Consider the following 26,656-nt stretch of genomic DNA (forward strand, 5'->3'; position numbering starts at 1 on the left):
GGGCAGAGTCGGAGGGCTGACGAGGGGCCCACACCACAGGCCAGCGCGGGCCCCATCCAGGCCGCGCCGCCCTATGGTTTGGCCACCTCGTGGCCCCACTTCGTATGCTCTTCGGTCTTCTGGAAGCTCCGTGGAAAAATAAGACCCTGGGCGTTGATTTCGTCCAATTCCAAGAATATTTCATTTGTAGGATTTCTGAAACAAAAAACAGCACAAAACAGGAACTGACGCTTCGACATCTTATCAATAGGTTAGTACCGGAAAATGCATAATAATGACATAAAGTGTGTATAAAACATGTGAGTATTGTCATAAAAGTAGCATGAAACATAAGAAATTATAGATACGTTTGAGACGTATCATAACCGTGCAACCGGTTTTGTGTCCACGATACTCAAACGGGAAAAACAGACATATTTTGTGCCTAAAATTGGATCGAACCTTTAGAGATACCCTAAGTTAAGTGATCTAGAGCCTGGGGATTTTTTTAGGTCAAATAACTCGCCGAGTGGCCGAAGATGAAACTACACGTTCGCTAAGGGCTTCTCCAGCGGGCCAACCCAAATCGGCGATCCAAACAATCCTTTTTTTGTCCGTTTGGGTCGGTCGGCGGATAGGATGCTAGTCACACGGCCCGACCTACCCAGACACCGCGCGCAGCGGGGCGACCCATTTGGTTCACTAGTTGGTGCTAGGCCTGGTCAGTTGGCCATTGCCTTCCAAAGACTTTCCCGGCTTTGTCCGGTGGGGTGGAGGACAGTGTGGAGACAAGTCCGTCTACGCGCGAGGTTCGCGTCCTTCCTTGAAATGGGGAGCGTCGATGATGTCGTGCGAGGCAGCTGCCGGCCAAAAAAAGTTTGTCGATGGCGTAGTTTGCCTGGCAACCGCCAGCTACCACGGCCGCTGGGAACTGCTGACGCCTACGGCAACCGAAAGCGGAGACGACATCGTTGCCTGCGGATGGCGGCGAATAGGCATGCAAGGGTTTGGGGTAGAGGAGAAGTTTACAATGGCTTCGTCGCACTAGCAGGAGGAACCGGGCAGGCTAAAAGAAGGACAAGGGAGGATGCGCTCGTTGTCCGTCCCGACGGACCAGCTGCCCAAATTTAAGGCACGGATGAGTCGGTCCACCTGAATCGGTCCATTTACGTCGCCCCGCTCGAGCGTGCCTGGACTCGACGGAAACGGGTAGTCCAGAACCATTTGGATCGAGCGGATGGAGATGGCATAAAGGAATATGCCGCAACGGTTGCGCCATGGCCCGACGTCATTCCCAAAAGGTGCACAGTCCAGCAAACCACGTACAAGTGCAGATCGAGAAAGGACATACGACGTGTCCAGTTATCCGTTCCCTACTCTTTCACCAACAACAACCACGGCCGCGATAGGGGATGGGATCGGCATGCGCTCCACGCCCCGGGAAAGAAACGAGGGCGGGCCCCGGGTCGAAAAGAACCAGCAGCGGCCACATTCAGCCAAGGAGCAGCGTCGTTTTCGGCTACAGGGCACGAAGCCAAGCGAACAATCAGCCAACCTACCGGGGCAAGATCTTTCAGCTTTACCGCCGGCCGGGCCCACCCGTCGTCTTCTAGGCCACAAACGGCGGCAGCAGGCGAAACCAGCTTTTGGTGGGAGGAGACCCGGCTGAGTAGAGTAGACGGGCTAGAAAATTCCGAGCTGTCGTGCTCGGTTGAACCGGCAAAGGTTGCTGATTTACCAAGTCACCAACGGCCCGGCCCGGACAGTTTGCCGCCACAGGATCCTGAGAATGAGAATGAATCGATCGAAACGCGAGAATGTCATGGCACGGTCGGATTGCGGTTCAAGACCGACCCGTGATTTTCAGGAACCAAGTCGTAGAAGATGATTTTGATTCCTGATGTAGCACTCCACACCACTCGGTCGGTCACACAGCATAGCTCGGTGAGCCGTTTCACCGCAGACGAACTAGGGGTTCCTCCCTCGCTCCCTCGAGGAACAAAGAGAACCAAACTGGTAAAAGAAGCAAAATAAGGGAACAAAGGGGACAAGAGATTTTTACAGTGTGATGACACCATCTCGCTTGAGGGAAAATGTACACTCGCTCGCGGGACGCAACAAACTCGCAGCACTCTTGCTATTTACACGGGCGTGCCCGCCGGCCGGCCTTCCGCCGCCGGGCTCTTGTCGCCACTGGGAACAAAAGGGGGGAAAACGCACGCAACCTGGCACGGCCAATGGTGGAACTTGAAACGGAAACGGACGGGTTATCGATCACTCTGCCGCAACCATGGCCGCCGGCCTGGCGCGCATGCTGGCGCTCCGCGGCTGCCGCAGCATCTCGATCAGCGACTCAGCCTGCAGAATCATCATCGCAAAACTAATCAGTCTTTCTGAAATTCTGAGTAATTCTGTTCATCATTTGAATGGCGGAAAAACGACGAGGAAGCTAGCGCGATGTATGTACCTTGGTTTTGAGCTTGGGGCGGGCGGATGAGGACTGGGACAGCGCGACGAGGGGCGGGATGGCGCCCTCGCGGGCGACCATGGTGCGGTACACGGCGTTGTCATCGCAGATCTGCAGCAGCGAGAGCGTGGCGATCTCCTTCTGCCTGGAGGTGCCGACCTCGACCATCTCCACAAGCACGGGGACGCCGCCCTCCTCAACCGCAGCGGCGCGGCCCTCCGCGAGCCCAACGAGCGAGTGCAGCACGTAGGCGGCCTTATCGACCATGCCGGACTCGGGGTCAGCCATGAGGTCGAGCAGCGGCCTGACAGCGCCAGCCTGCACAGCGCGGAGCCGGTTCTCGCGGGCGCCGCCGCAGATCGCGTAGAGGGCCGTCGCGGCGTCCTTCTTCCCGCGCGGGCCGCCGGCCTCGAGGAGGTTGACGAGGAGCGGCACCGCCCCGGCGCGGCCGACGGCGGCCGCGGCGGCGCCGTCGAGCTGGGCGAGGCGGAGGAGCGCGCAGGCGGCGTTCTCGCGCGCGGCGGGGGAGGCGGCGGCCTTGAGGGCGCGGACGAGGGGGCGGACGGCGCCGGCGTCGAGGAGGAGGGCCTTGTTGGCGTCGCAGAGGGCGAGGTTGAGGAGGGCGGTCACGGCGTGCTCCTGGAGGAGCGGGTCGGGGTGGGCGAGGAGGGCGGTTAGCGGGGGGATGGCGCCGGAGGAGGCGATGCGGACGCGGTTGTCGGGGTTGTGTTTTGCGAGGAGGCGGAGCTCCATGGCGGCGCGGCGGAGGGCGTCGAGGGGGGCGGTGGGGGTGGTGAGGGTGGCGATGAGGGTGGTGAGGGTGGTTGGGGAGGCGTCGGCTGCGCAGGAGAGGAGGAGGCGGTGGATGGATGCTGCCGCGGCCGGGTTGAGGGCGGAGGAGGTGGAGAGGGAGTCGTCGCTGCCGCAGTCGCTGAAGGGCTCCGAGCAGGACGAGTCGCCGCTGTCGCTGTAGCAGCTCCGCCGGCGCGGGGAGATTGAGGGGTCTGAGTCCATGCGCTCTGTAGGATTCGGGTGGGAGGGAATGCCGCGGAGGAGAAGGAGGTGAGGTGGAATTGGTGCGTTGCGTTTTGGCGAGGAGACGACGCCAAGGGCGGAAGAAATAAGAGGGGAGAGGGATCGGGTCGGGTGGGTTCCTTAAATTAATAATCGCATTATTAATCGATGCCTTTTTCCATTTACTTTTTCTTCGTCTGTACAAGCACCGCGACCGTTGGATCTAATCGGACGGCTGCTGGGCCACCCACGGCCGGAAAAGTAGGGTACGTGACAAATGGCGCGAACGGACGGCCGCCCGATGGGAATCGAGCGGGGGACACGGAGCATGTGGCTGGGGACAGGGACGAACCGGCAGGACGGCGTGGGGACGAGGAGTTTGGGCACGCGACACGTGCGACCAGACCCAGCGCCCGGGAACGTACGGCCCGCGCACGTGAGGCCGGCAGGGCGCGTCCGAAGGCCGAAGCGAGCATGTCCTACCACGCCGCGCTGCCCCGCGCGGGGGCCCCACCCTACAGTCGCACAAGGTACCTGTAGCCCGCTGTGAACCCGGTGCACGCAGCTCTGCTCGCTTGCCTTGCCCTGGGCTGCTTCGGTTGGGAGGCAGAGGTCGAGGTGGGTGCCGTCTACGGTGACGGTCGGCAGCGCTAGGTAGCGAGCGACCGAGAGAGGTTCCCCGTTTCCCTGATTTGACGGTTTCGGCCTTTCGGACGTCCCATTCGTGAAAGTGAGGGAAATGGCAGCGTTCGGAATTGGAGGCAAGCAGCAGCATCATCTCCGGATCTCACACCCTTTTGGCCACTACCTATCCTAGGCGATTTGCACAAAAATAACCCAAAACTGAAAGAAAAGCACAGACTGACCCTCCGGCGAAACTATTTCACCAATCTAACCCTTTTGTGTGGCGCCCCTCCCACGGGCGCCACATATGCCCATGTGGCTCCCCTCCTGCCGGCGCCACTGACCCAGCCGACGTGGCCCCCTCGCCGCTGAGCTGGTGCGCCCATCCGACGTGGCAGCATGTGTGGCGCCCCTCCCAACGGCGCCACACGTGCCAACTTATATCATGTTTTCGGTCCAAAACATCCAGGGCTCCGAACGTCCGGGACTTAGCCGTTTTGCGAGGCTCGATGTGTGGCGCCGATGCCACGGCGCCACACTAGCATGTGTGGCGCCGATGCCACGGCGCCACACATCCACTTAAGTGTGGCGCCGCGCCCGCGCCAGCCCGACCATCTTCTTCTCTCGTTTCTTGGACGACCTCCCTCTCTCCCCCAAGGCGGCCGGCGGTTCCTCCTCCTCCCTCCCTCTCTCCCCCAACAAATCGGCCACAAATTCGTCAGATCTGACCGGCCAATCTCTTCCCCATCCATTCCTCAAGGTAATCCCCTTCGAATCCCTCACATTCATCCACTAATTTCATAGATCTTGCTAGATTTGCACATGAACCCTAGACATGGAAACTAGATTTGAAATGGCTATGTATGTGTTGAATGTGTATGTGTAGGAACCCTAGATATGTAGGAACCCTAGATATGTAGGAACCCTAGATGTGTTGAATGAAATTTTACATGTATGTGTTGAAATCCTATGTATGCATGTGTTGAAATGTCTAATATTTGCCTAGCAAATGCATTCAAATTTGTTACATATGCCTATTATTTGTGATGGAATAACTCATGTATTCTTGATCCAAATATTTGTATGTGTGTATGTATGGAACCTTATGTATGTATGTGGTGAAAGGCAAAATTGGAGCATGTATTTGGATATGAACTCTCATGTATGTGTGATGTATAGGTGATTCAAAGTTAGATATATTCTCATGTATTCTTGATGGAATAACTCATATTTGTTAGGAATGTATGTGTGATGGCTTATTTGGATATATTCTCATGTATGTGTTGCTCATACATGTAGGATGGTGTGGCTTACGGATGAAGAGTACGACAGGTTGCACCGGGCTGTTCATATGACGGAGAAGGGAACGGATCTTCAACCTTTGAAGATTCGTTACCATGGCACATCGGATATACCGTATGACGAGAGGTACACGGAGTTCATCCGGCCTACCGGTCTTCTCCCGTTCATATCCCTTGTAAGCCGTGGGGGCCACTCATGAACCCCTCGCACTCACCGCCCTTGTCGACCGGTGGAGGCCGGAGACTCACACCTTCCACTTGAGGGCCGGCGAGATGGCCCCTACTCTCCAGGATGTTTCCATGATCCTTGGACTACCTATTCGTGGCGAGCCACCGTGTATGAACACAGCTTCGATGGGTGGCGCCAGCAGATGGAGGTGCTTATTGGTGGCTCCTCCGTCGCCAGCAGATCCAAAGAAGAGAGCTCCGCCGGCGCGTCTTTCGAATGGATCAGGACTAACTTTGGAGAATGCCCGGAAGAGGCCGACGAGGACACTCGGAGGACGTACGCCCGCGTGTACTTATGGTACATGATTTCGAGGACTCTCTTTCCCGACGGTGGGGGAAGCTGGCCCATTGGTGTTGGTCGAAGGCGCTAACGGTGTTGGATAACCGTTGGAGTTGGGGAACAATGCACTTGCCTACCTCTACCGGCAGGTGATGATTTGCTCTATGTACTATTTTCCTATAGTAGTGTGCTAGACAAAGTACTAACCAAATGTCTTACATGCGCAGCTTGGACGAAGCTTGTCGCAGAATCGGGAGCAGGACTGGGAGCGGCGGTATTGGTGGATGCATGCTCCTACTTTCCGTATGGAGCTGGGACCGCCTATCGCTTGGGCGGCCTAGGGTACTCAACGAGAGGCCATGGCCTCATTACCCTCACTCTCCCGATCGGGAGCCCACTTGGGCATACCTTTGGGACAATGTCTCGGAGATGCTCAAGCGATCCAAAGATCATGTACATGCAAGACACTCGCGGAGTTGGACACTCTTACCGCCGAGCAGGTAACCGATCACTCTTTTGCAATCCTAGTTTTCATTGATTCTACCGGCATGTTCTAAATTACGAGATGTTTGTATGCTGCAGTGGAATGGGAGCCATATGGTAGCTACTACCGTATTGGCGCGTCGATGACCGACCTCAACCACAAGTGCACGGAGGAGGCGCGGTTCGGCGTATGCGCTGCCCACTCATATGCATGTGGCTTGTTGAACACCACCAGCCGCAAAGAGTGATGAGACAACTTGGGTCAGTATCGAGTGCCCACCAGTGTGGCAAGACACGGACAAGGCGCTTCATAGGTAAACTTCGGAATCATGCGATGGAAGATTCTTGATAGAAGATGTACAAACTAACTTGTTGATTCTTGCAGGCTTGATAGGCGGCGGCAGAGGAAGATCACAAATTGGCCACCCATCATAGCGGCCACATCGCAGCGTTCCAATGTTGTTTGGAAGCGGCACGGAATGCTGGCCCTGAGCAGATTGTGCCTCACAACTTCGCCGCTTTCAACAACTACCTCGAGTGGTTCCATGAGAACACGCGTATCGAGTTAGTTAAGCACGCGTATCCTGAGGAGATCTTGGACGACCCCATCCAGTTCGATGAGGTTGGGCAAAGCCAGCACGACAGATTTGCTCGCAGAGGGAGATCGACTTCTATTGCTTCCGAGCTGAACTTCGTGGTATTCTATTCTCTCAGTAACTAGTACATCATCTACATTGCCATGTGAACGCTTCAATTGTGTATGCTGTATTTGTCACAAATGAAGGAGATCGAAAAACAGCTGAGGAGTGCGAGGTTATGTGGGAGCAGAGCGGGAGAGATGACAAGCCTGTCCGACCGTTGCGGTATTTCATTAAGGTATGATCACCAACTTTGAATGTACGATACTATGATGTGGTGGATTTGTAACCATGAACGGGATGACGCAGAACACTGCACGAAAGATGCGGCGGTTAGCCAGCTTGCTAGGTTGCCGGGAAGCCGAAATCGCTACATCTTCCTCTTCGTAAGAGCGGGAGGTATGGACTATTTTGTTGCCGTCAAACATGTTCTTACTAATTTCAACTTTGTAATCTCATGTGTTCGTGTCTCGTGAAGATTCCCGAGGACGAGCTAATTCTGAGTCAAGCCATACTTCCAAAGCGTACCTCCAAGCAAGCCGCACGGTCAGCTTACCGCTTGAAGCCAAGGGGCAAGGGTCCAAACCGGTACACTCCGGAAGATTATGTCAGCCGAGGAAAGAAGGTTGTCACTGAGGAGGATGAGGGGCCGCGGCGGAGATCAGATATGTCGAGGATGAGGAACGACGAGCCGTTCTCTTCAGAGGAGGAGGAGGATGAGGAGGAGGAGGAGGAGGAGCAGGAGCAGGAGCAGCAGGAGCAGCAGCAGGAGCAGCAGCAGGAGCAGCAGCAGGAGCAGCCACGGCAATGACGAAGAGGATGGCCGTCCGAAGCAGCCCGCGAGGACGCACGTCGAGGACGCTACTAGGATGTGCCCACGAGTTGTTGTGAACTCTATATTCATAAGTATCGATTTGTGAACCCTATGTCATGTCGAACCATGGTCTGTAATGCTACTTGTTGTTTGAATCTACGTGCTCCAATGTGACCTATGAAGTGTTATATGTGTATGTCATGAAATTGCTACTTGTTGTGTCCAATGTTGTACTCAGAATCGTTGGAGTTTGATAGGATTTTTCATGTTTTTAACAAAAGTCAATGTGTGGCGCCCTTCCAACTGGCGCCACAAGTGCTTGTGTGGCGCCCGTGGCATCGGCGCCACACATGCCAACTTATATCAACATTGGGTCGAAAACATCCAGGGGGCTCCGGACGATAAGTCCTTAGCCGTTTTCGCGAGCCTCTATGTGTGGCGCCCGTGGCATCGGCGCCACATATGCTAGTGTGGCGCCAGTGGAGTCGGCGCCACACATCGAGCCTCGCAAAATGGCTAAGTCCCAGAGGAATTGTCTCACAGTATGCTCGTGGGGATTACAAGTGCATGTGTGGCGCCGTTGGGAGCGGCGCCACACATGCAGCCACGTCGGATGGGCGCACTGGCCGCCGGCGAGGGGGCCACGTCGGCTGGGTCAGTGGCGCCGGCAGGTGGGGAGCCACATGGGCATGTGTGGCGCCCGTGGAAGGGGCGCCACACAAAAGGGTTAGATTGGTGAAATAGTTTCGCCGGAGGGTTAGTCTGTGCTTTTCTTTCAGTTTTGGGTTATTTTTGTGCAAATCGCCCCTATCCTAGGTCTCCTACGGGTCACGTGGTCGACACGTACGTACAGTGTTTTGTGTGCTCTCATCGCGTCAGTTTCGACTTGTTCAAGTTCTTGGGGACTTCTGTGCATTACTACCTCTGTTTCCATAAACACGGCGTACAGGTAGTATTTTAAAACGAAATTTAACCAAAAAAAATCATGAAACAAAATATTTGCTATATTATAGTACTATCTTCACTCATAAAAGAATACCGTAATTTTATCGAAATATAGATGCATCTACACACTTTAATTTATAAATACATATGAATTTGGGTGCATCTAGACAACTTTTGGTGTATAGATACTTCTGAATTTAGACAACAGTTCGATATCTTGGTACGGACGAAGCGAGTATGCAATTACTATGGTTGAAATCGTATTACAAATATTTTCTACTTATGCTAATTCTATACAAATATTACATATATATATTTTTTCAGTAATTTTTAACCAAAGAAAACACCCAGAAAAAAGAGAGCGCCATATTTATTCGAATGAAGAGAGTACAATCTAGGAGGGCGACGACATCCACGAAGTCCATCGCCGCCAGACCGGCAAAAGCTCCAACGACTGGGGCATCACCATCTATGCACGTAGCGGCTCACCGCCGCCTCATGTCACCACCTTACTATCATAGCCGCAAAGCATTGGTTCGACGACACTCCGCAGGTTTAGTTAAAAGAAACGCGAGGTGCCTGACCGCTGCACCACAGGTCCCCTCCTAGCCAGGCCACCGTCATGCCGACTCCATGGTTTGATATCGCGCCACCACCGGTAGCACGCGCCGTCACACACCTCTGCTTCACACATTTGTTTTCGTCCCTGCCAAGGCCGGCCGCTCCTCCACACTTCCCTGCGTGCACCAGTGAAAGCCACCGAGGCCCCGTCGTGCGCACCGCCACCCTCACTGCCTGATGTCACGCCTTTGCGCGAAGGAGGCCCGCCGAGAGCAGTAGTAGATCGGGATGCCTATGTTTCTAGGCTTTGGGTCATAAGGTGCCCCAGGCCAAGGAGGAACTTTGCAGTTCTCGCGATTTAAACCTAGATGGCATGCTTTGCCAGCTAGCACAAATAGCATCTCTTCATCGTTCGGTCCAGTCGATCAGTGGCCGTGAGAGGCAAATACGTGTATATTTGAGTCAGTGCAAGACCAAATCGAGTTCTCACCAAGTGGAAGTATAAAACTACCAACGAATATCGACAAGATGAAGATTTGCTAGCTAGCTATAGCTAGAAGAATGATTAGTTATTCCTAGGTGACCCATACATATCATGTAGTGCTCCAATTCGGAATTGGTAAGAAACGACCGGAAGCTAGAGGACGAGTCAAATGTTTCACGATTCGCAGCATTGGTCATTCTTTTTTCTCCTCCTCATTCCGATCAGCTCGCCGATCGAGTCCTTGTGTGAATTACGCTAGTCACCTTCTTGACTCTTAATTTTCGCACTTGGCAAAGCACCGAGTGAGTAAAGGTATTCCCTACTCGAAGAAGAGTACATGTACGTACGTCCGGTCCGATGTGGAGTCGGGAGCGGAACGTCCACCGCCGGCGACCGCCAGGAAAGCGCCAAAAGTGAACAAGTGGTCTGGAAAAGACACGCCAAAGTGCCGATAACGGATTAAAGGTAGCGGTAGCACTAGTAGCAGGAACTAGCGCAGCATGTACGTACGTACTCAACGTCGTGCGTGAATGGACGTGCGGTAATTTATGTGGCGATGGCAATGTGGCATATCGCGCGCGCGATTGACCGGTCGAGTTGGCTGAAAAGGCGTGTAATTAACGCGTGATAGGGAGTGTCTTTGGAGCGGCAGCGGGCCGTGGGTAGGATAGGAGGAGATGCCGTTTCCCGACTGACGTGGAGGTGGAGATGATCGCGACGGAGGGCCGGCCGGAACGTCCGTCGGCGGACCGCGGACCCGCGTCGGCTTGATCGCCGTTGTATATGCATTTATTTTGAGTGATGGTGTAGTTGGTATAGAGAGTTTTGGAGAATCTCATCTCCTCTATTAACTGTGATATGGAGCAAGTTAGTCAGAAATTCAATTCGGCTTCCGGAAAAAAAGTTCAAAATGCTGACAAATTTTACCAAATTTTTTTTACATGTACATCTCCATAATATATGTACGCTTGTCAAGTTTCACGGTGAACCAATATTTTCCATGATCTATGTAAAAAAGAAAAAAATATCTTTTGAAAAGCTTTATTTTCAGCATTAAATTTTATCTTTTTTAATGAAACAACTTTGTGAGTGCGTAGCAGGTGAAGACGTACGTGTGAATTTTTCGTTTTATTTTTTTGAAATTTTAAAATGTATGTAACATGCATTTCAGGGGTGGAGCCACGCCCAGGGCAACCAGGGCCATGGCCCGGGGGCTGGAAAAGTTCCTAGCTTACTAAGTTACTATCTAGTTCGTTATTTGAATTGGCCCAGGTTGTAAATTGTCCAGCTATGTCTTTGAACATTTCCCAACAGCTACAACTCTTCAAACACTCGGCCCAATGGCCTAGACCACAGACAAGAGAGCAAACTTGCAGGCCGCATGGACCAAGGGTAATCGATTAATCCACCTAAGGTATACTCAAAGTGCAAAAACGATTGATCCAACCAGCCACTGTTACTACTAGTGACCAGCCCCGGCGTCTCCGCTATGGTTGTTGGATTTTTGTTCATTTTGCATATATTTTTGCGAAATGGAGGAAAAGTTTCAGCCATTTTATGCGTCCAAGTCATGAAATGTGCAATGAGTTTTTTTAATGCTTTGGCATGGCACATAAGTTATGTCGTTTTCCTGTATATAGAAGCAAATTTTTTTTTGGCCCAGGGCTCAGTCGAATCCTGGCTCCGCCACTGATGCATTTCAATATTAAAGGAGCATATGCTCGCATATGCCAAAACATCACTCTCCAAGTTAATTTGCTACTACCTCCATTCCAAAGGGCTCATATTATTTATAGAAAGTAAAACTATGTTAAAGATGAAATAAATTTTGTGATAATGAAATAAATTTTAAAATGATTTTTGTTACAAAATATCATATTTATTGATAGATTTTTCTATAAGTTTGATCAAAGTTTTCTTAGTTTGACTTTTTTTTAAAGTCTTAAGCTTTGGAGCGAAGGTAGTATTTTGATTGTTTTGTGGATCTACGAGAAATCACATAAAGTTTGTAACGGTGTACATACGGCTGCTCTATGATCCTTGCGAAGATTCATGAGTGATTTAACTTTAATAGATCTAACTGAATTGGCATGCATTTGTATTTTTTTAGAAAGTGGCTTATAGCAGTATTGGGCAAGTCTATGTCTGAAAAGAGAAAGAGGTAGACTAAAAGGTGTGACTGGAGCGCGCTGGAATGCCTGACATATCATGGCTTCACTGAACACCGCTGACGTGGTCGAAACCTTGATAAGAGAAGCATATTGATGAAGTTGATGTTGTTTCATGGATGATGACTGGCGATGATGATGCAATTGGGTATCTCGATGATTCTGGCTAATGAAAGTCGTGTAAAACTATGTGGGGGTGTGTATGTATGTGTGTATGTGTATGTGTGGGGCATTCTGTGACTATAGGTATCTATGTTCTCATGTTTATGTTGTTGTTGTAAGTACTGAAATATTATAGCGAGACTTTTTGTTTAGCTTCTTTTTTTTTAGATATGTACATCTATAATATTATTAGGGTATGCGGTATTGCAGAGGATGGAGGTAATTAATATCTTCGCGATATTAATATACTCTATTTATCAGAAAAAAACCTACGATTTTCTTACATGGAACCGGGCGGTGAGCCCTCTTTTTTTTTTCTAAAGAAAAACGGGGCCTTAGAGGTCCACCGTCCTAAGCCTATATATCTAAGCTGGCTAACCGGCCACCGGCCCACAAGGCTGACCAAAACGGGCTTCGAATATAGGCTGCACTGGCCATCTTGCCGTCCGCTGGTCGCGGCGGGCCGAGGCCGAGCTCCACTAGGACACCAGGTGGTATAATAAAGACGGCGGAGACTTATCGCACTTTATTCCAAAACCGCCGACAGCCAGAGGAGAGGATTCCCCCAACCCGCACCCGCCTGAAGTCGGCGGCGCTCCCCTCCCCGTCCTCCTCTTCGCTGCCCCCGTCCTCCTCCTCGGTAACGAGCCCTAGCCCGATCTCGCTAGATCTGCTCTCGATTCGATGCTGAGCGCGTAGTACAAGTGGCGCGACGTGGTCTGGTCCGATTGCGCCTTGGTATGCCGTTGATCTGAGGGGCGGTTTCCGTTCGAGATTTCTGTAGTATCTCACCTTGTGATTGCGCTACCTTGCGAATTTCGGGATCTGTGCGGGAGGAGCGCGCTAGTCGGATGCTCTTCTGCGATTTGAGCGCTTCGTTCGGCAGTTTTATGTGGGTGTTGTGTTGGTCGATTCGTGCTCTGTTTGAGATTGCTTGATGAGGAGTACTTGGGTTTAATTTGTTTCGGTGTATGGAACGGTTGTAGGGTTTGTGTGATAGTAGGACATTGGCTAGAAATACTGTAAGTTTGTCTAATTGTGGGATATTATAATCTACCAGTTCAAAGGAAGATCCTATTTCTCACTCGCCTGAGATCATCTCTCTTAGTTTATGGAGATCAAGTATTAAGTAGGTCAATGTGGTTGCAGTGTCCTTCAGTCTGTCTCTGACATATTAATTGAGCAGTATACTACAAAAACATGAGAAAAGTCATGTTTTACTAAGTTATGTTTACTATGCTAGCTGGAGCATGCTTTGCTTCTTTATAGATTTGCCGACTTGTGGTATGTGTAGCCAATTTTTCTAGGTTATTCCTAGGACACACTTTGCATTTGTATGATGACTGTATACTTTGATTTCATTGGTTCACTGGATAACTCTTTCAGATCTTTACTGAGTATGGTTTTTTATTATATTCTTCAGTTATTGGGATCTTAGCTAGCTGCTTGCACTTTCTGTCCAAATGAAAAAGAAATTCCATTGACATCCAGCCAATAACCTTTCCTAGACTGAACCTTTCATAGACTGAACCTTTCCTAGACTAACGTACTTCACAGTTGGTACTCAAAAACAATAACAGCTGTGCTTAATGAACATTCTGGTGGGCTGATTGCTATTGCTGCAGTGCACATATCAAATTTGCTTTGGGAAATTGTTTTGTCTGATAAACTTTTTTCTATAAGCGTCATGTTGATAAATATTATGTTTACTATGCTGGCTGGCACATGCTTGCTTCTTTATAGATTTGCCGACATTTGATATTTGTAGCCAATTTTGCTAGATTATCCTAGGAAAGCATTGATTAGTTTGATGGCTGTATACTTTGATAAACTGGAGAACTATCCCAGATCTTTACTGACTGTGGTTTTATGTGTCCTGCACTTATCGGGGGGATTATCTAGCTGCTTGAACTTTTTTGTCCAAAATTAAACAGGAATTCCATTATGAACCAGCCAATAACCTTTCCTTGTATGCTTAATAGTTCTGTCTGTGCTACAAAAATCTTTCCAATTATCTGAGAACGGAACCGCATGCATATCAGTATAGCATGCATTATTTTTCCTGACTGTCCTAGTTCACAGTTGGTACTCAAAACAATAACAGCTGTGCTTAATGAACAGTCTGGTGGGCTGATTTCTATTGCTGCAGAATTTCTTGCACATATCAAATTTGTTTTGGGAAATTGATTTGTTTAAAAGCTCATGTTGATAAATATTATTTTGTTTTCCTGCTTCCTTCTCTGCGTGGTTCAGTATATGTTGGTTCCAGTAAAGTAGTTTTGTTTCAGTTCTGCATGCTGTGTTTATACTTTAAAGTATGCGCTTTTCAATAAATTCACTTCTACAATAAAATCAATGTTTTAGAATTTTAGTAGCTAGTGCTTGTGTATGCCGTATCCTTTTTTTTTCTAATAAATAAAGTGCTGTGATACTGTAATTTGAACCGTAGTTGCTTGCCTAGTTTGGGTACCATGAATGCAACTTGGTCTGACGATAAAATTAAAGTATATGCAGCATCTGCGTCAATACGTCGATAAGTTCTCCTCTTTCATTTAATTCATTTACAATCGTTTCTATTGGCGAACTGAGCAGATGAAAGTTCTTATTTCAAACCCCTCATATTCTGTTGTTCTGTGTGTTCGACTCTCTACAGGTGAACTAGTCTCATCCAGGATCTATCAAGATGTCTGAGAGCCAGGAAACTGATAGGAACATTGAAATCTGGAAGATTAAGAAGCTAATAAAGGCACTGGAGTCTGCTAGAGGCAATGGCACAAGCATGATCTCTCTTATTATGCCTCCACGTGATCAGGTTGCTCGAGTGGCAAAGATGTTAGGTGATGAGTATGGTACTGCTTCCAACATAAAGAGTAGAGTGAATCGCCAATCTGTTTTGGGTGCCATCACCTCCGCCCAGCAGAGGCTGAAGCTCTATAACAGAGTTCCTCCCAATGGTTTAGTTCTCTATACTGGAACCATTGTTACTGATGATGGAAAGGAAAAGAAAGTTACCATTGATTTTGAGCCATTCAAGCCTATAAATGTGTCGCTGTACCTTTGTGATAACAAGTTCCACACTGAGGCTTTAAATGAGCTCTTGGAATCTGATGACAAGTTTGGCTTCATTGTTATGGATGGTAATGGTACTCTTTTTGGCACACTAAGTGGAAATACCCGTGAGGTGCTACACAAATTCACCGTCGATCTCCCAAAGAAGCACGGTAGAGGAGGGCAGTCAGCTCTACGGTTTGCTCGTCTTCGGATGGAAAAACGTCATAACTATGTCCGAAAAACCGCTGAGCTTGCCACTCAGTTTTTCATCAATCCAGCTACAAGTCAGCCTAATGTCTCTGGACTAATTCTTGCTGGTTCTGCTGATTTCAAGACAGAGCTGAGCCAATCTGATATGTTTGATCAGAGACTTCAAGTCAAGATACTCAATGTGGTTGATGTTTCTTATGGTGGCGAGAATGGTTTCAACCAAGCTATTGAGTTGTCAGCTGAGATTCTTGCAAATGTCAAGTTCATACAGGAGAAGAAGTTAATTGGCAAGTACTTTGAAGAGATCAGTCAAGATACTGGGAAATATGTCTTCGGTGTCGATGACACTCTAAAGGCTCTTGAAATGGGTGCTGTTGAGACTCTGATAGTGTGGGAGAATCTCGATATCAACAGATATGCGCTGAAGCACAGTGTCTCTGGGGAAATTATTATCAAACATCTGAACAAAGAGCAGGAAGCGGATCAGAGCAATTTCCGTGATTCTGAGACTAATTCTGAGCTGGAAGTTCAGGAAAAAATATCTTTATTGGAATGGTTCGCTAATGAGTACAAGAAGTTCGGTTGCTCGCTTGAGTTTGTCACTAACAAATCACAAGAGGGATCACAGTTCTGTAGAGGATTCGGTGGCATTGGTGGTATGCTGCGCTATCAGTTAGATATCCGATCTTTTGATGAGGCTTCTGATGACGAGGGTTTGTATGAAGACTCTGATTAGCAATCATCCAACCCAATGACTGTGCTGGCCCATGGGAGGACGCCACAGCTGCAACAGCTCGGTTTGCTCTGCTTACACAAGAACACTATGAAGGCAGCTGTATGCACATTTTTTCCTTGACCTGATTTTTTTTTGTCTGCTGTTTAGTGTCATAATATTTCATCTGACCGTTCCTCCCGTTTGTTTCAGATCTAGAGATTGATGGGCGTGGGCCAGCCTTATCCTATGCCAAAGGAGTTTAAATCAAATGATCGAGATACCATCATGGCAGTAATGTCTCAAGAAGTTAACTGCGATTAAAGGCTAAAGCTTGTTATAGCTAGCTGCCACCTTATGCTTCTCTATTCAGTCGTTGTCTATTGTCGGTCTGTTGTCAATGTCTGAGGTTCTGAATTCTAGGATGTGTCTCTTGTCTGTCTCTTATCAATGTCACAGGTTGTGAATTCTAGGATGTGTTTTGGTTTGGGAAACAAGTACTGGTGTCTGTTTTGAATATTTACCGTGGTGAATGCACTCGTATAATTACTCATTTTCCTTTCTTACTGTGCACAAGTGTCTTTTACTTGCGCTATTTCCGCAATGAAGATACACTGTTTTGGTACTCATTTTCCTGTCTTGCTGTGTCATTGACCGATCATACCCTTTATCTGCCGTAGCCAAATTCTATGTGCTCTTGATTGGTTGTCCCGTGGTTCCACTCAATCCTGATTGAATTATTTGATCTATGAAACCCCACTTCGCATTTTTGATAAAATGTTGGAACTTTAAAACTGTATTTCTATGTTCGTTGATTGATCAATATACACATCGACCCCTTTCACCTCTCTTTGTGCTTTCCTACGACCCTCTTCATCACATCCTTTGTATGGAAACAAGCAAGTCCATCTTAAGAAGCTTCGTGGGAGTCCTAGGTAAAAAAGACAAAATTTAGTGCTAAAAAAGATTCTTCATAAGACATTTTCTACAGGACACAAGAAAAGTCGATTGTCAGTGAAACTTGATGCCTTCACATAGATTTTAAAATGTATGCGTGGTAATTTTATTCGGACTTTTTAATATTTTAAATTATTGTTTACGGTGGTAGGAGCATATGAACATGAGTTTAAAAACGCTTGTTCACAAGGAGGACATTATCTTCCCAGCTTCCACCTTGCATCAATTTGGTGAGGTCACCGGCCTTGTAACTAATTGTGCCAAAAGCCCAGATTTGACACTTTGGTGTCTCATAAAGGCGAAATATTCTTCAGTGGGAGGCGATGTTCCCGTCGACAGCGAGGCGCCTGTGATGACTTCGTCAATCTCAAGACTCGCCGGATCAGTTATTCAACGCAGCCTCTTGGAGGTGCTCATAGGGGTAGGGTGTGTGTGTGTGCGTTCATAGGGGTGAGTGTGTACGCGTATGTATGAGCGTCTTTGATTGTACTGTGTTTCGCAAAAAAAAAAAAAAATTGTGCCAAAAGCCAAGCTGCTCACCTTGACAGCATTCTTCAAACTTTTCCGGTTTCCCGCACAAGCTTCCGAATGAAGTGGCTCCACTAAACTGGACACAAAAATCAAGCCTTGTAAATTATAAGCGGGCAAGTCATGCGTGCTGCCGCCGGCGTGTGCGTCTGAGCCTGCGGCCTGGGCTTGAACGGAAGAGCTCTGATGATGATGATTGACCCGATGACTCACTCAACTAATTAATCCGCCGTCTATACGGACACCATTTAATTAAGCGCTGTCTTTACGGGAGCTCGACGAACATAATCAGCTCCACGTACGCCTGTCCTTCGGATAGATGATTAGGTTAGGCACACGAGTAGGACGACCACCGGTAAACTGGTGTCACATCAGACCATCATTTGCCCGTGGAAAAAGCGTGAGATCGATCAGGCCGATCGAGATAACTGATGCTGCTGTTCTGCTTCTTCCTCGGCACTGATACCGGAGGGAGTTCCTGGTTTGCCCGGGCGGATGGCCCGGCCGCGGTGCTAGACCGGTCGGTTGACTCGAGTTCCCTTCCTTCCGGAAGGGACACTTTTCGCGGTACTCAAAGCCAAAGATGGCGACGGCTGCTGCAGGCGTGTTGGATTGGTGTCCATGCCTTTTTGGCGCTGGTGTCAAGGAAGGAGGAAGCAGCGTGGTGGCAATTATACCGTGGTCGAAGATGATGACTTGCTCGAGCTTGGTTGTAGTTCTTTCTGCTGCAGGGGTCTTCTCTCAAGTTTATGGGATGATGATACAGGGCTCCGGAGATCTTCATGGGTTATGGTGGTCTTAGGGTATTCTAGGTGTTCTTGGTCTTTAGTGTTTGTGTTTCTCTGTGCTTGTAAGGGTCAATAAATTTGCATCTTTCCGTGATATGAATGCAGAGAAATTCTCAAAAAAAAAAAGAGATAACTGAACCAACGTAACTGCGGGCGGCTATTTGTTGCTTCACCGTCAGTTCATTTCTGTGTACGCATGAATTGATCACATCCATTTTTCTTCTTCTTGACCTTCTTTTTAGTCTGAAGATTAAGGTCCAGCAGACAATAGAGTGTAAACAGACGACCCGGTACATGTTCTTCTCCTCCAAGGTAAAGGGGTTGTAAGGACGTAGGAGTATGATTTTTGTTACACGCACGCAGCGTGGTTCAGTTTCTGTGGCCCGTATTTGACATCTCAACTTTTCTCTTCTATGGATTTGATCAACGGCTTCCCCTTTGTGGCTACGTGTACGTAGAACTACTTGGTTGACGACATACATTGCAACGTCAACTTTACAACTTCTACAAGGACACCAAGATTGAACTTTGAATGCGTGCACATGACTTGTTTATATAAATAACGCTAGTAGTTGAAGATACCTGATAGCTCGTTATACAATTGGCAACTTGCGTTTAAACCCTAAGACCAATTCACGCAAAGATGCAAACAAATTATTCTCCAAAAATCTATATAAAAAACATTGCACTCTTCTTGTTCTTTTCCTCTCATTTCGGTACGCGCTGAATCAGCATCCTAAAAGAACGCGTTGATACTAAAGCGCCTTTTATTTAGTAAGTACTATTTGGAAACAAAATACTTCCACCAAGAACGCATACGAAGATCGATACTCACGGCCAATTTTTTACAATTAATTATATCCCGCGAAATAAAGGGCATCTTTGGAGTAGTATACAAAGCAGCACTATAGTATATATAGCATCTGATACTATAGATCGGGGGTGGCTTTCCAAATTAATTCAACTTGTACGCAATTTAGAAATCACAGGTCGGGGCTGTTCGTGTAGTGTGCTGTTTCGAACATTTGTCATCTATCGGTAGGACGAGCCAGACTGCTGTCTGACATGTCGCGCCCATAACTGAATCTTGCAACTCCAAACCTGTTCTTCGGCTCAATTGTTTTATCTTCTCCGGGCAGTATTACAATCGCTGGCGTGAACGAAAGCAAAGCCGTACGGCAGTACTCATACGGTGATTTATCTGAGGGGGATGCAATATATCGATGAATCAAATCCAAGGAGAATCAGACCGTGTCACATCCCTAATCTTACTTAACCATTCTTTGCTGCTACAGATTAAAATACACGAGCTGTCACTGATGAGCATGCCCCTCGGTAGACCTACATGCAGGGCTGTCATGTCACATGTCGGATTATTAAGAAACTAGGTCGCGGGAGGAAGATGTTTAGACAGGATCGTCAGGAGCGCACATCATCCCGTCTTTGGCCGCGACATGGCACCGTTAAACTATTGTATTTCGCGCGTGAGGTGCCGTCTGAAGCTGTTGCATGAGAACGCCGAGATCCTCTGCCCGGAGCTCTGAACCGGACGACATCTCGGCTGCGTCGGATAAGTCTCCGGCGGTGGTTACGATGGCAGCTTGACATGATGTTGCTGTTTCCTCGCGATGGCAATCTTGCTCTGGAATGCGATGTCTCCCTTTTCTGTTTGTTGATGAGCTCGTGTGCGTGCGGAAGTAGGTCCTAGTCGTCTGCGCAATTCTGTTTTGCCAAGAAGATCGGTTCAATTATTTGGCAGGCTTTGTTTTGTCGGTGTCAGGATTAATTGGGGGACAGCCATAGATCTAATCCATTGTAAGGGGCATATTCCAGATGTGAGATTCAGGGTATGGCTAATGAGTGGTCAGCTTGAAATGATGCACCAAGTCTGAACCGCTGTCCAGAATACTGGAAGGAAACTGTAAGAAAAAAATTCAGTTACTAGCTCTAATCGGTCACAGCATATATTACTGTCAGTATTACAAAACTCCTATATTTCTTCTGCATTACAATAAAGTGCTGGAGGGCAGACAGATAAAGCGACACGAAGAAAATAATGCAGACGAGAAAAGCAGGGAGGATTCCGTCCTGTTCCTTAACAAATACACGGCGAGCACTTCAGCAAGCTGACCAACGCACTATACAACTTAAAACATATTTGCGTCACTTCCGTGCTAAACTAATCATTAGTCAATCCCGAAATACGCGTAATCGCATCACAGTTTGGACCGGCGATCGTGAACAGTGCGCGTGACAAGCAATACCTACGATCTTTGGGTCTAAAGAAAGACAGAAAATGTGAGCAGGTATATATACTGGGCCTGTCATGACGTACGCTTGTTGTTAGGGAAGCAGCACCTCTGCTTCGTTCCCCTATCCGGTTGTTGCGCAGTAGCTCGATCGGCGATGCAAGCGTCATGAAAAAGACCACTGGAAAGCTCATCGCCGCCTCGCCGGCGACTGAAGTGACAGGTAGAGCTCTGCAGCCTGCATCTACACCATGCGTTCTTTCTCGTTTCTCTTCACCTTTTTAGAAAACAGACATTTTTTCTTTCTTTTCCTATAATAAGCAAGACACAGATACACGATATCGCACATAGTTTCCAACTTTTCATGAGGCAGAGTCTGCATGGGAAATGTGATGCCTTCTTAATGCTTAAACTTGAAGTGGTGGGTTTTTTTTCTGTAGGCGGAACTTGTGGCGATGGTGGTAGTCTCCATCCACCTCTCACCGTAGGATCTGAACCAGTTAAATCGTGTCGGGTAAAGCATGTTGTGTATTATTCTGCATTGACAAAGTGCGCCAAAGTGGTAGATATCAATGTTGTATCAGAAGTAGCTGCTACTCAGCCCATCTATCTCGTCGCCCTCATGGTCGTTTTGGTTCTCTGTTTCAAGATTTGTCAGGTCATGTATCACTTGTGGTGACTGCAGTTGTACCCACTCTCCTTTTCGATCTTTGGATTTTTCAGGTACAAAAGCGTGCCGATAAGTAGATATACTCTACTGTCGGCCGGATGTATGCTTCTCATCAGAAGCGATGTGTGGCACTGAAGTACACTAATGTCCTGTCTATTCTCCCGAGTCATCTCAAGTCGCATCGCGCTAATTATCACCGGGTACCACGCTAGACTAAGACGGCTGGGGATCATGCGACTGTATCAGACAGCAACCCTATAACAAACCTAATGCTTTCCTGGCTAGATCGAGACAGATGAAATAGCTCTCTCCTTTGCCTAGACATTTACGACATCGCAAGGAATTTTGGAATCTCTCACAGAGCTGTAGTGAATAAAATCAAATAAATGGAGCACATCTAGCAGAAGCAACTGGAGCACGCAGGCTATGGCGCTGTGCACAAGACGAGTGTGTAGAGAGGTCAAACAGACTAATCGGCGACATGGATAGGGAGACTCCGATTTCGATTGCGGGACTCTTAGGGCGTGTTTGTTAGCCCGGGTCACTAGAGAAAGACATTCTCAACCCATACAAGCTGACCTTATACAAGCTCAGGTGAGATTTTACCACTCGTTTGGTAGATCGGGTGTGCTCACACATGCTAAATAGAGATGGTGTTTGGTGAGGCAATCTGAGCTCAACCGAGCTGGTCTGATTTTTTTACACAAAGAACCTCGAACAGAAAAATTAAAAGCAATCAGGTCCCTAAAAGCTAAAACGAAAAGCAATCGGGTCCCTGAGAAATCGCCGCCGGCGAGAGAAGCGGCCGCCGGCGAGATGAGCGGCCGCCGGTGAGAGACCGTGGCGGGTGCTCGACGGAGGGCGGCGCGTGGCCGAGACTGTGGCGGCACGAGGCCGAGGCCGTGGAGGCCGGTCGAGGCCGAGGCTGTGGAGGCCGGTCGGTGAGGTGGCGGCGCAGGCCGGCGTCGGTGAGGTGGCGGCGCAAGCCGTAGTCGGGAAGGCGGCGGCACGGGATGAAGTCGGAGGCGGCGGCACGGGATGAAGTCGGGGAGGCGGCGGCGTTGTCCCGTGTCCGCCATGGCGGCGCTGTCCGTGGCGGCGCTGGCCCCCGTCGGTCGCGGAGTTGTGGCGTCGGGCGGCGCGCAGGACGGCGTTTGGGAGGCGGCCGCGCAGTGCGGCGTCTGGGAGTCCTCGTGCAGGCCGGCGTCTGCGGTCTGCGAGGCGGCGCGCAAGCTCGGTGACGGGGCAACGGGCGCGGCGTGCGGGGAGAGAGAGAGTGAGGGGAAATGAGACGTGCGGGTTGGGGTCTGGGGGTGTGTGGGTGACGGTACAGTGTTTTGCGGGGGCGTTTTCCGGATGGACTCAGCTAGGCTGAGCTCAGAAGCTCGAATCGAGCTTCTCTCTCGGGCAGGGCTGTGGAGCGTTTTTCGTGCGAGGTGGGCAGGGTTGAGAGGAGAAAGCCGGGCTAACAAACACCCAAATTTACAGAATTCTCGGTTGGGATGGGAGATTCTGGGTAGACCCGGGCTACCAAACACGCCCTTAACCTCTCGTCGCCCATGTTGTCTTGCTCCCGTTCGCCACAGCACCTCGAACGGCTCCCGCAAAGAGCATCTCCAAACCTGCAGTGGAGTTCGAAAAAAGCAGAGCGTTTGAGAGACGTCACAAGCAGGGACGTACAGGGTGGGCAATTTTTCATGCCTAATTTAAGAAATATTGCCTACTTATTACTTATTTGGCAAATATTTATACAATTGAAAAGCCTCTAGTTAGTTTTTTTGAGGTATGCTCACCCTCTAATTGTTTCCTGCATCCGCCACTGGCCACAAGGTACTGCTTTTTTTGGCGACGTCCGTTTCCAGCCGGCCTCTCCCAAACAAGACCCCAAACACTGCAAATATGGCGAAATAAAGTTTTTCCTTCAAACTTTGATTATATATTACAACGTGAATGGAAACGGCTAGGAGTAGCCCTTATCTTCTCGCCGTCCACCCTCTTCTGCTGCTCACTCCGCATCTCCGAAGCAAAAGCATGATGTTCACGTGCCTCGTCGTAGATCCGCTGCCGCTCATCCGCATGAGCCGGCGAGCCCCCTCCTCAATGGGCGCCTGCTCGACGATGCGCCGCTACTACTCGTTGAAGGCCTCGTCGTGGGCGCGGGCATCGTCATGTCCCGTCTTCAGAGTCTCGAAAGATTTAAGAATGGCCCTCTTCTTCGCCGCCTTCTCCTCCGGGTTTGGCCCGTTGTTCCAGTTCTCTAGGTCGTCGACATACTCCTCCTCCACAGCTGCCAGCGCATCCACAGTTGTGGCCGCCGCGCGCCTCCTCTGCGTCGGCCAAGAACTGCTCGTCCATCTCCGTGTACTCTTCAGGGTCGTTATCGTCGGCGCTTCGTACTCGTGTAACTCGGGTATGTCGGTCGGAGGAGGTGGATGCGAAGGTGGAGATGGTGTTGGAGGTACCTAGCCGCTGGTGGTGCGGCTCAACATTGCGTAGGTAGCGGCTAGACGACGAGGCATGTTTTCCTGGAGGCGGAGGAAAGAATTGTTGGCGGCTGTTGTAGCGATAGGGAGCGGAGGAGCCTTTTATAGCGAATGGTGGCGCGGGAAGAGGCGGGGAGGAAGCGCGGGAAGCGGTGGAGAAGGCGCATGAAGATGGACGGGAAGGCAGACGACGGCGAAGCGCGGAGGCGGTGCAATGCCGACCAGATGTCTCGCCGGCGCCACCTTGGAAACCGTCGTCACCAAAGGTGCAGCGCTTCGATTCGTGCCACTGCTGAGACGGAACCGCCACTCGCGACGCGTCTCCGTGTTACGTCCGGTGCCCGCTCAACGTCCCCTGTAGCGAGGATGGACACAGGGCACCGGACAACGTGTTGAGCTGCGCCGGATCGAAAAGAGCTTTCGAATGCACGTCTGGAGCCAGTCAAATGTCCATCACGCCCCAAAACTCTTCGAGGACCGATTTAGGAAATGCTACTTAAGGTGCTCTAAGCTTGGTGATCAAGCAGGGCTTCAGACTTCGGAGGAAAAGTTGAACCTGAACTCCGCTACTTCATATGGGCTAGCATCCGTGAACCGGTGAAGTCTTCAAGAAAAGAAAGGAGAAAAAGGTCACCTCAACAAGTAGGTTATCACAAAACAGGTCGCTACAGAAGAGGTCCGCGAGGAAGGCAGCTGGGGGCGTTGCATCCGGTTCGTCGGCGTTACCCTTCTTTTGCAGCATGTGCACGCACTTGGAATATGTAGAAACGAAATCTTATACTGGCGATGCAAAGTTTTCAGGTCACTTGTTTACTTCTGATTCACTTTTCACGTTTGTTTACTCTTACTTTTGTCACTTGATTTAGGAATGCCGCTGGGCTTAGCCTCGACGGCTGGGGGACGCCAGACGGCTGGGCTTAGCCCAGTGACCTAGCACAACACAAGGCCTAACCCTGCTAAACTATGATGGACCGATAACATGATTACAAAGCACTTCACAGAATAGTCTGGAAACTGCTCAGTACCGCCCGAGCGATTCATACAGCCAAATCGCTCGCGCACCTCCTGTAGGCTTGGCCCGTTTACGTTTACTTGTTGTATGGTTCATTCACACTCTCTTCTCTTCATCGTCCTACCTATCCAACATCATCTATCTAGACATGCACCCATATATATCCACCAACAAGAGGTTTAGACTGGATAGTACATGTGTATGGTACACTCGGCCGTTTTCGGACACGACTCCGGGGTCAACACCGCTGTGGCCATTGCAGTCTCTAATCTGCACTTAAAGAGTTGCCTCGTTGAGGTATCGTGTAGTTGATCTGCTGCTGGCCGGTGCTCTTGGCCGTAGCAGAGTGCATATGTAGTACTTCCTCCATTTAAAAATAGGTATCTTACTTTCTGTGAAGTGGTTGCTTGCACTGTTACAAGGGTACCCATTATTTGACTCGGCGGGCACTCTGCCGTCGATGTACAGCTATAGTTCTACCTTGTCGTTCATCAACACTATATCATCAGACTCCATCACGTGCTCATAGTTTTTCATAACTTTCTGAACACGAGTATCCTTTTCATATAGTGCCATGATCGCTCCCCACGAATCCTTTGCCGTCGATTTCTATTAAATGGTCTGATATATGATGTTGTTGGGTAAGGCTAAGTAGATTGCTAGAAACGATATTTGACCCTTGTCAAATTTCGGATTTCCTTTTGAGAACTCTATACCACCTTGATTGAATTCTTCCCCATATGCCTTAGCACTTGAGCATGGTGATCATCTTCACCACCCACAAGTCATAGTTGTTGCGGCCAAACATCGGATACATCGATGTTGCTTCCATCGATACTAGTACAATTGTGGGACTAAAAACTTCATGCTCGATTCAACTTCTGGTTACTAGGAAAATAAAATTGGTTCTGATACCAATTGCTAGAGCACACAATGGTTCGGCCCAACTCGCCCCTAAATAAGTCATGCCTTGTAGCCCAAGAACACTAGAGCCCACAACCAAATAAAGCCTTAGGCCAAACTCAACCCATTGACTAGCCTAAAGTGTGAGGTTTGCATCTACTTATAAGTTAGTATCCCCAAAGTCAACTTTCGATGTGGGACTAAACCTCATGCCCGATGTATCCAGTGTGTACAAGAACAAGAAGTACTACAACGCTAGATCACACGATCTCCATGCTTCCTCGGCCTTAGCCCCAAGAGCAGCGCCTAACCTGACTCAGAGTTTGACAACTACATCATTATCGGTTTCATCAACACCAGCATCTGGCCGGAGTGCGGCAATTTGAACAACAAGGGTCTTGGCCCCATCCGTCCCATCTAGAGGGAAAAGCGCGTTGACACCAAGGAGTACAACGCTAGCTTATTCAACAACAAGCTGGATTCCACCAAGGTCTTCATCGACGAGAGGGACAGAATTTCCACCCCGCGAGACAAGTATTGGTATGACACGCTAATACACAAAAGTTGAGGGGATCGCTCAAATCTTCAGTGTAAGTATTAGTATCTATTCCACTAATAGTTGAAAGCTAAGTATTTTATTTTTTTAAATTAGAGTGTCACTTTTCTAGTTATTTATGCACTAACAAAATTAAATAAACTAGGATGATTGCTTTGGAAAGTTTAACTAAAATAAATATGCAGGCAAATGTGCTGAAATTTGAAGAGAGTTGTTATTTTTGAGAGCAAGCAGTGGATCAAAAACGCAGGCATGGGGTGACCGACATGATGTTGCATGGCTGAGATCATTGATTTAATAATAGAATTACTGCTCTTGTACCTATGTCTTGTAAGGTTGAAAGTAGGCACGTGTCTCATATCTAATAGTAGGCACTAATCAAGAGAGTT

General features: G+C 49.0%; 2 protein-coding genes across 2 annotated transcripts; one reads left to right on the plus strand and one right to left on the minus strand.

The window, feature by feature from the left end:
- Positions 1–2,010: 2,010 nt before the first annotated feature.
- Positions 2,011–3,537, minus strand: LOC127332834 (U-box domain-containing protein 1). The gene is made up of 2 exons (XM_051359175.2): positions 2,447–3,537; positions 2,011–2,337 (listed from the first exon to the last, which is right to left on the minus strand). Exons 1-2 carry the CDS (start codon positions 3,458–3,460, stop codon positions 2,254–2,256), a joined length of 1,098 nt encoding a protein of 365 aa, XP_051215135.1. The 5' UTR covers positions 3,461–3,537; the 3' UTR covers positions 2,011–2,253.
- A 9,133-nt stretch (positions 3,538–12,670) lies between these two features.
- Positions 12,671–16,687, plus strand: LOC127332835 (eukaryotic peptide chain release factor subunit 1-3). Its single transcript, XM_051359176.2, has 3 exons — positions 12,671–12,788; positions 14,802–16,244; positions 16,335–16,687. The coding sequence occupies exon 2, from the start codon at positions 14,832–14,834 to the stop codon at positions 16,143–16,145; it is 1,314 nt and encodes a 437-aa protein (XP_051215136.1). The 5' UTR covers positions 12,671–12,788; positions 14,802–14,831; the 3' UTR covers positions 16,146–16,244; positions 16,335–16,687.
- The last annotated feature ends 9,969 nt before the right edge of the window (positions 16,688–26,656 follow it).

Source organism: Lolium perenne, chromosome 2, assembly GCF_019359855.2.
Source record: "Lolium perenne isolate Kyuss_39 chromosome 2, Kyuss_2.0, whole genome shotgun sequence".
Lineage (NCBI taxonomy): Eukaryota > Viridiplantae > Streptophyta > Magnoliopsida > Poales > Poaceae > Lolium > Lolium perenne.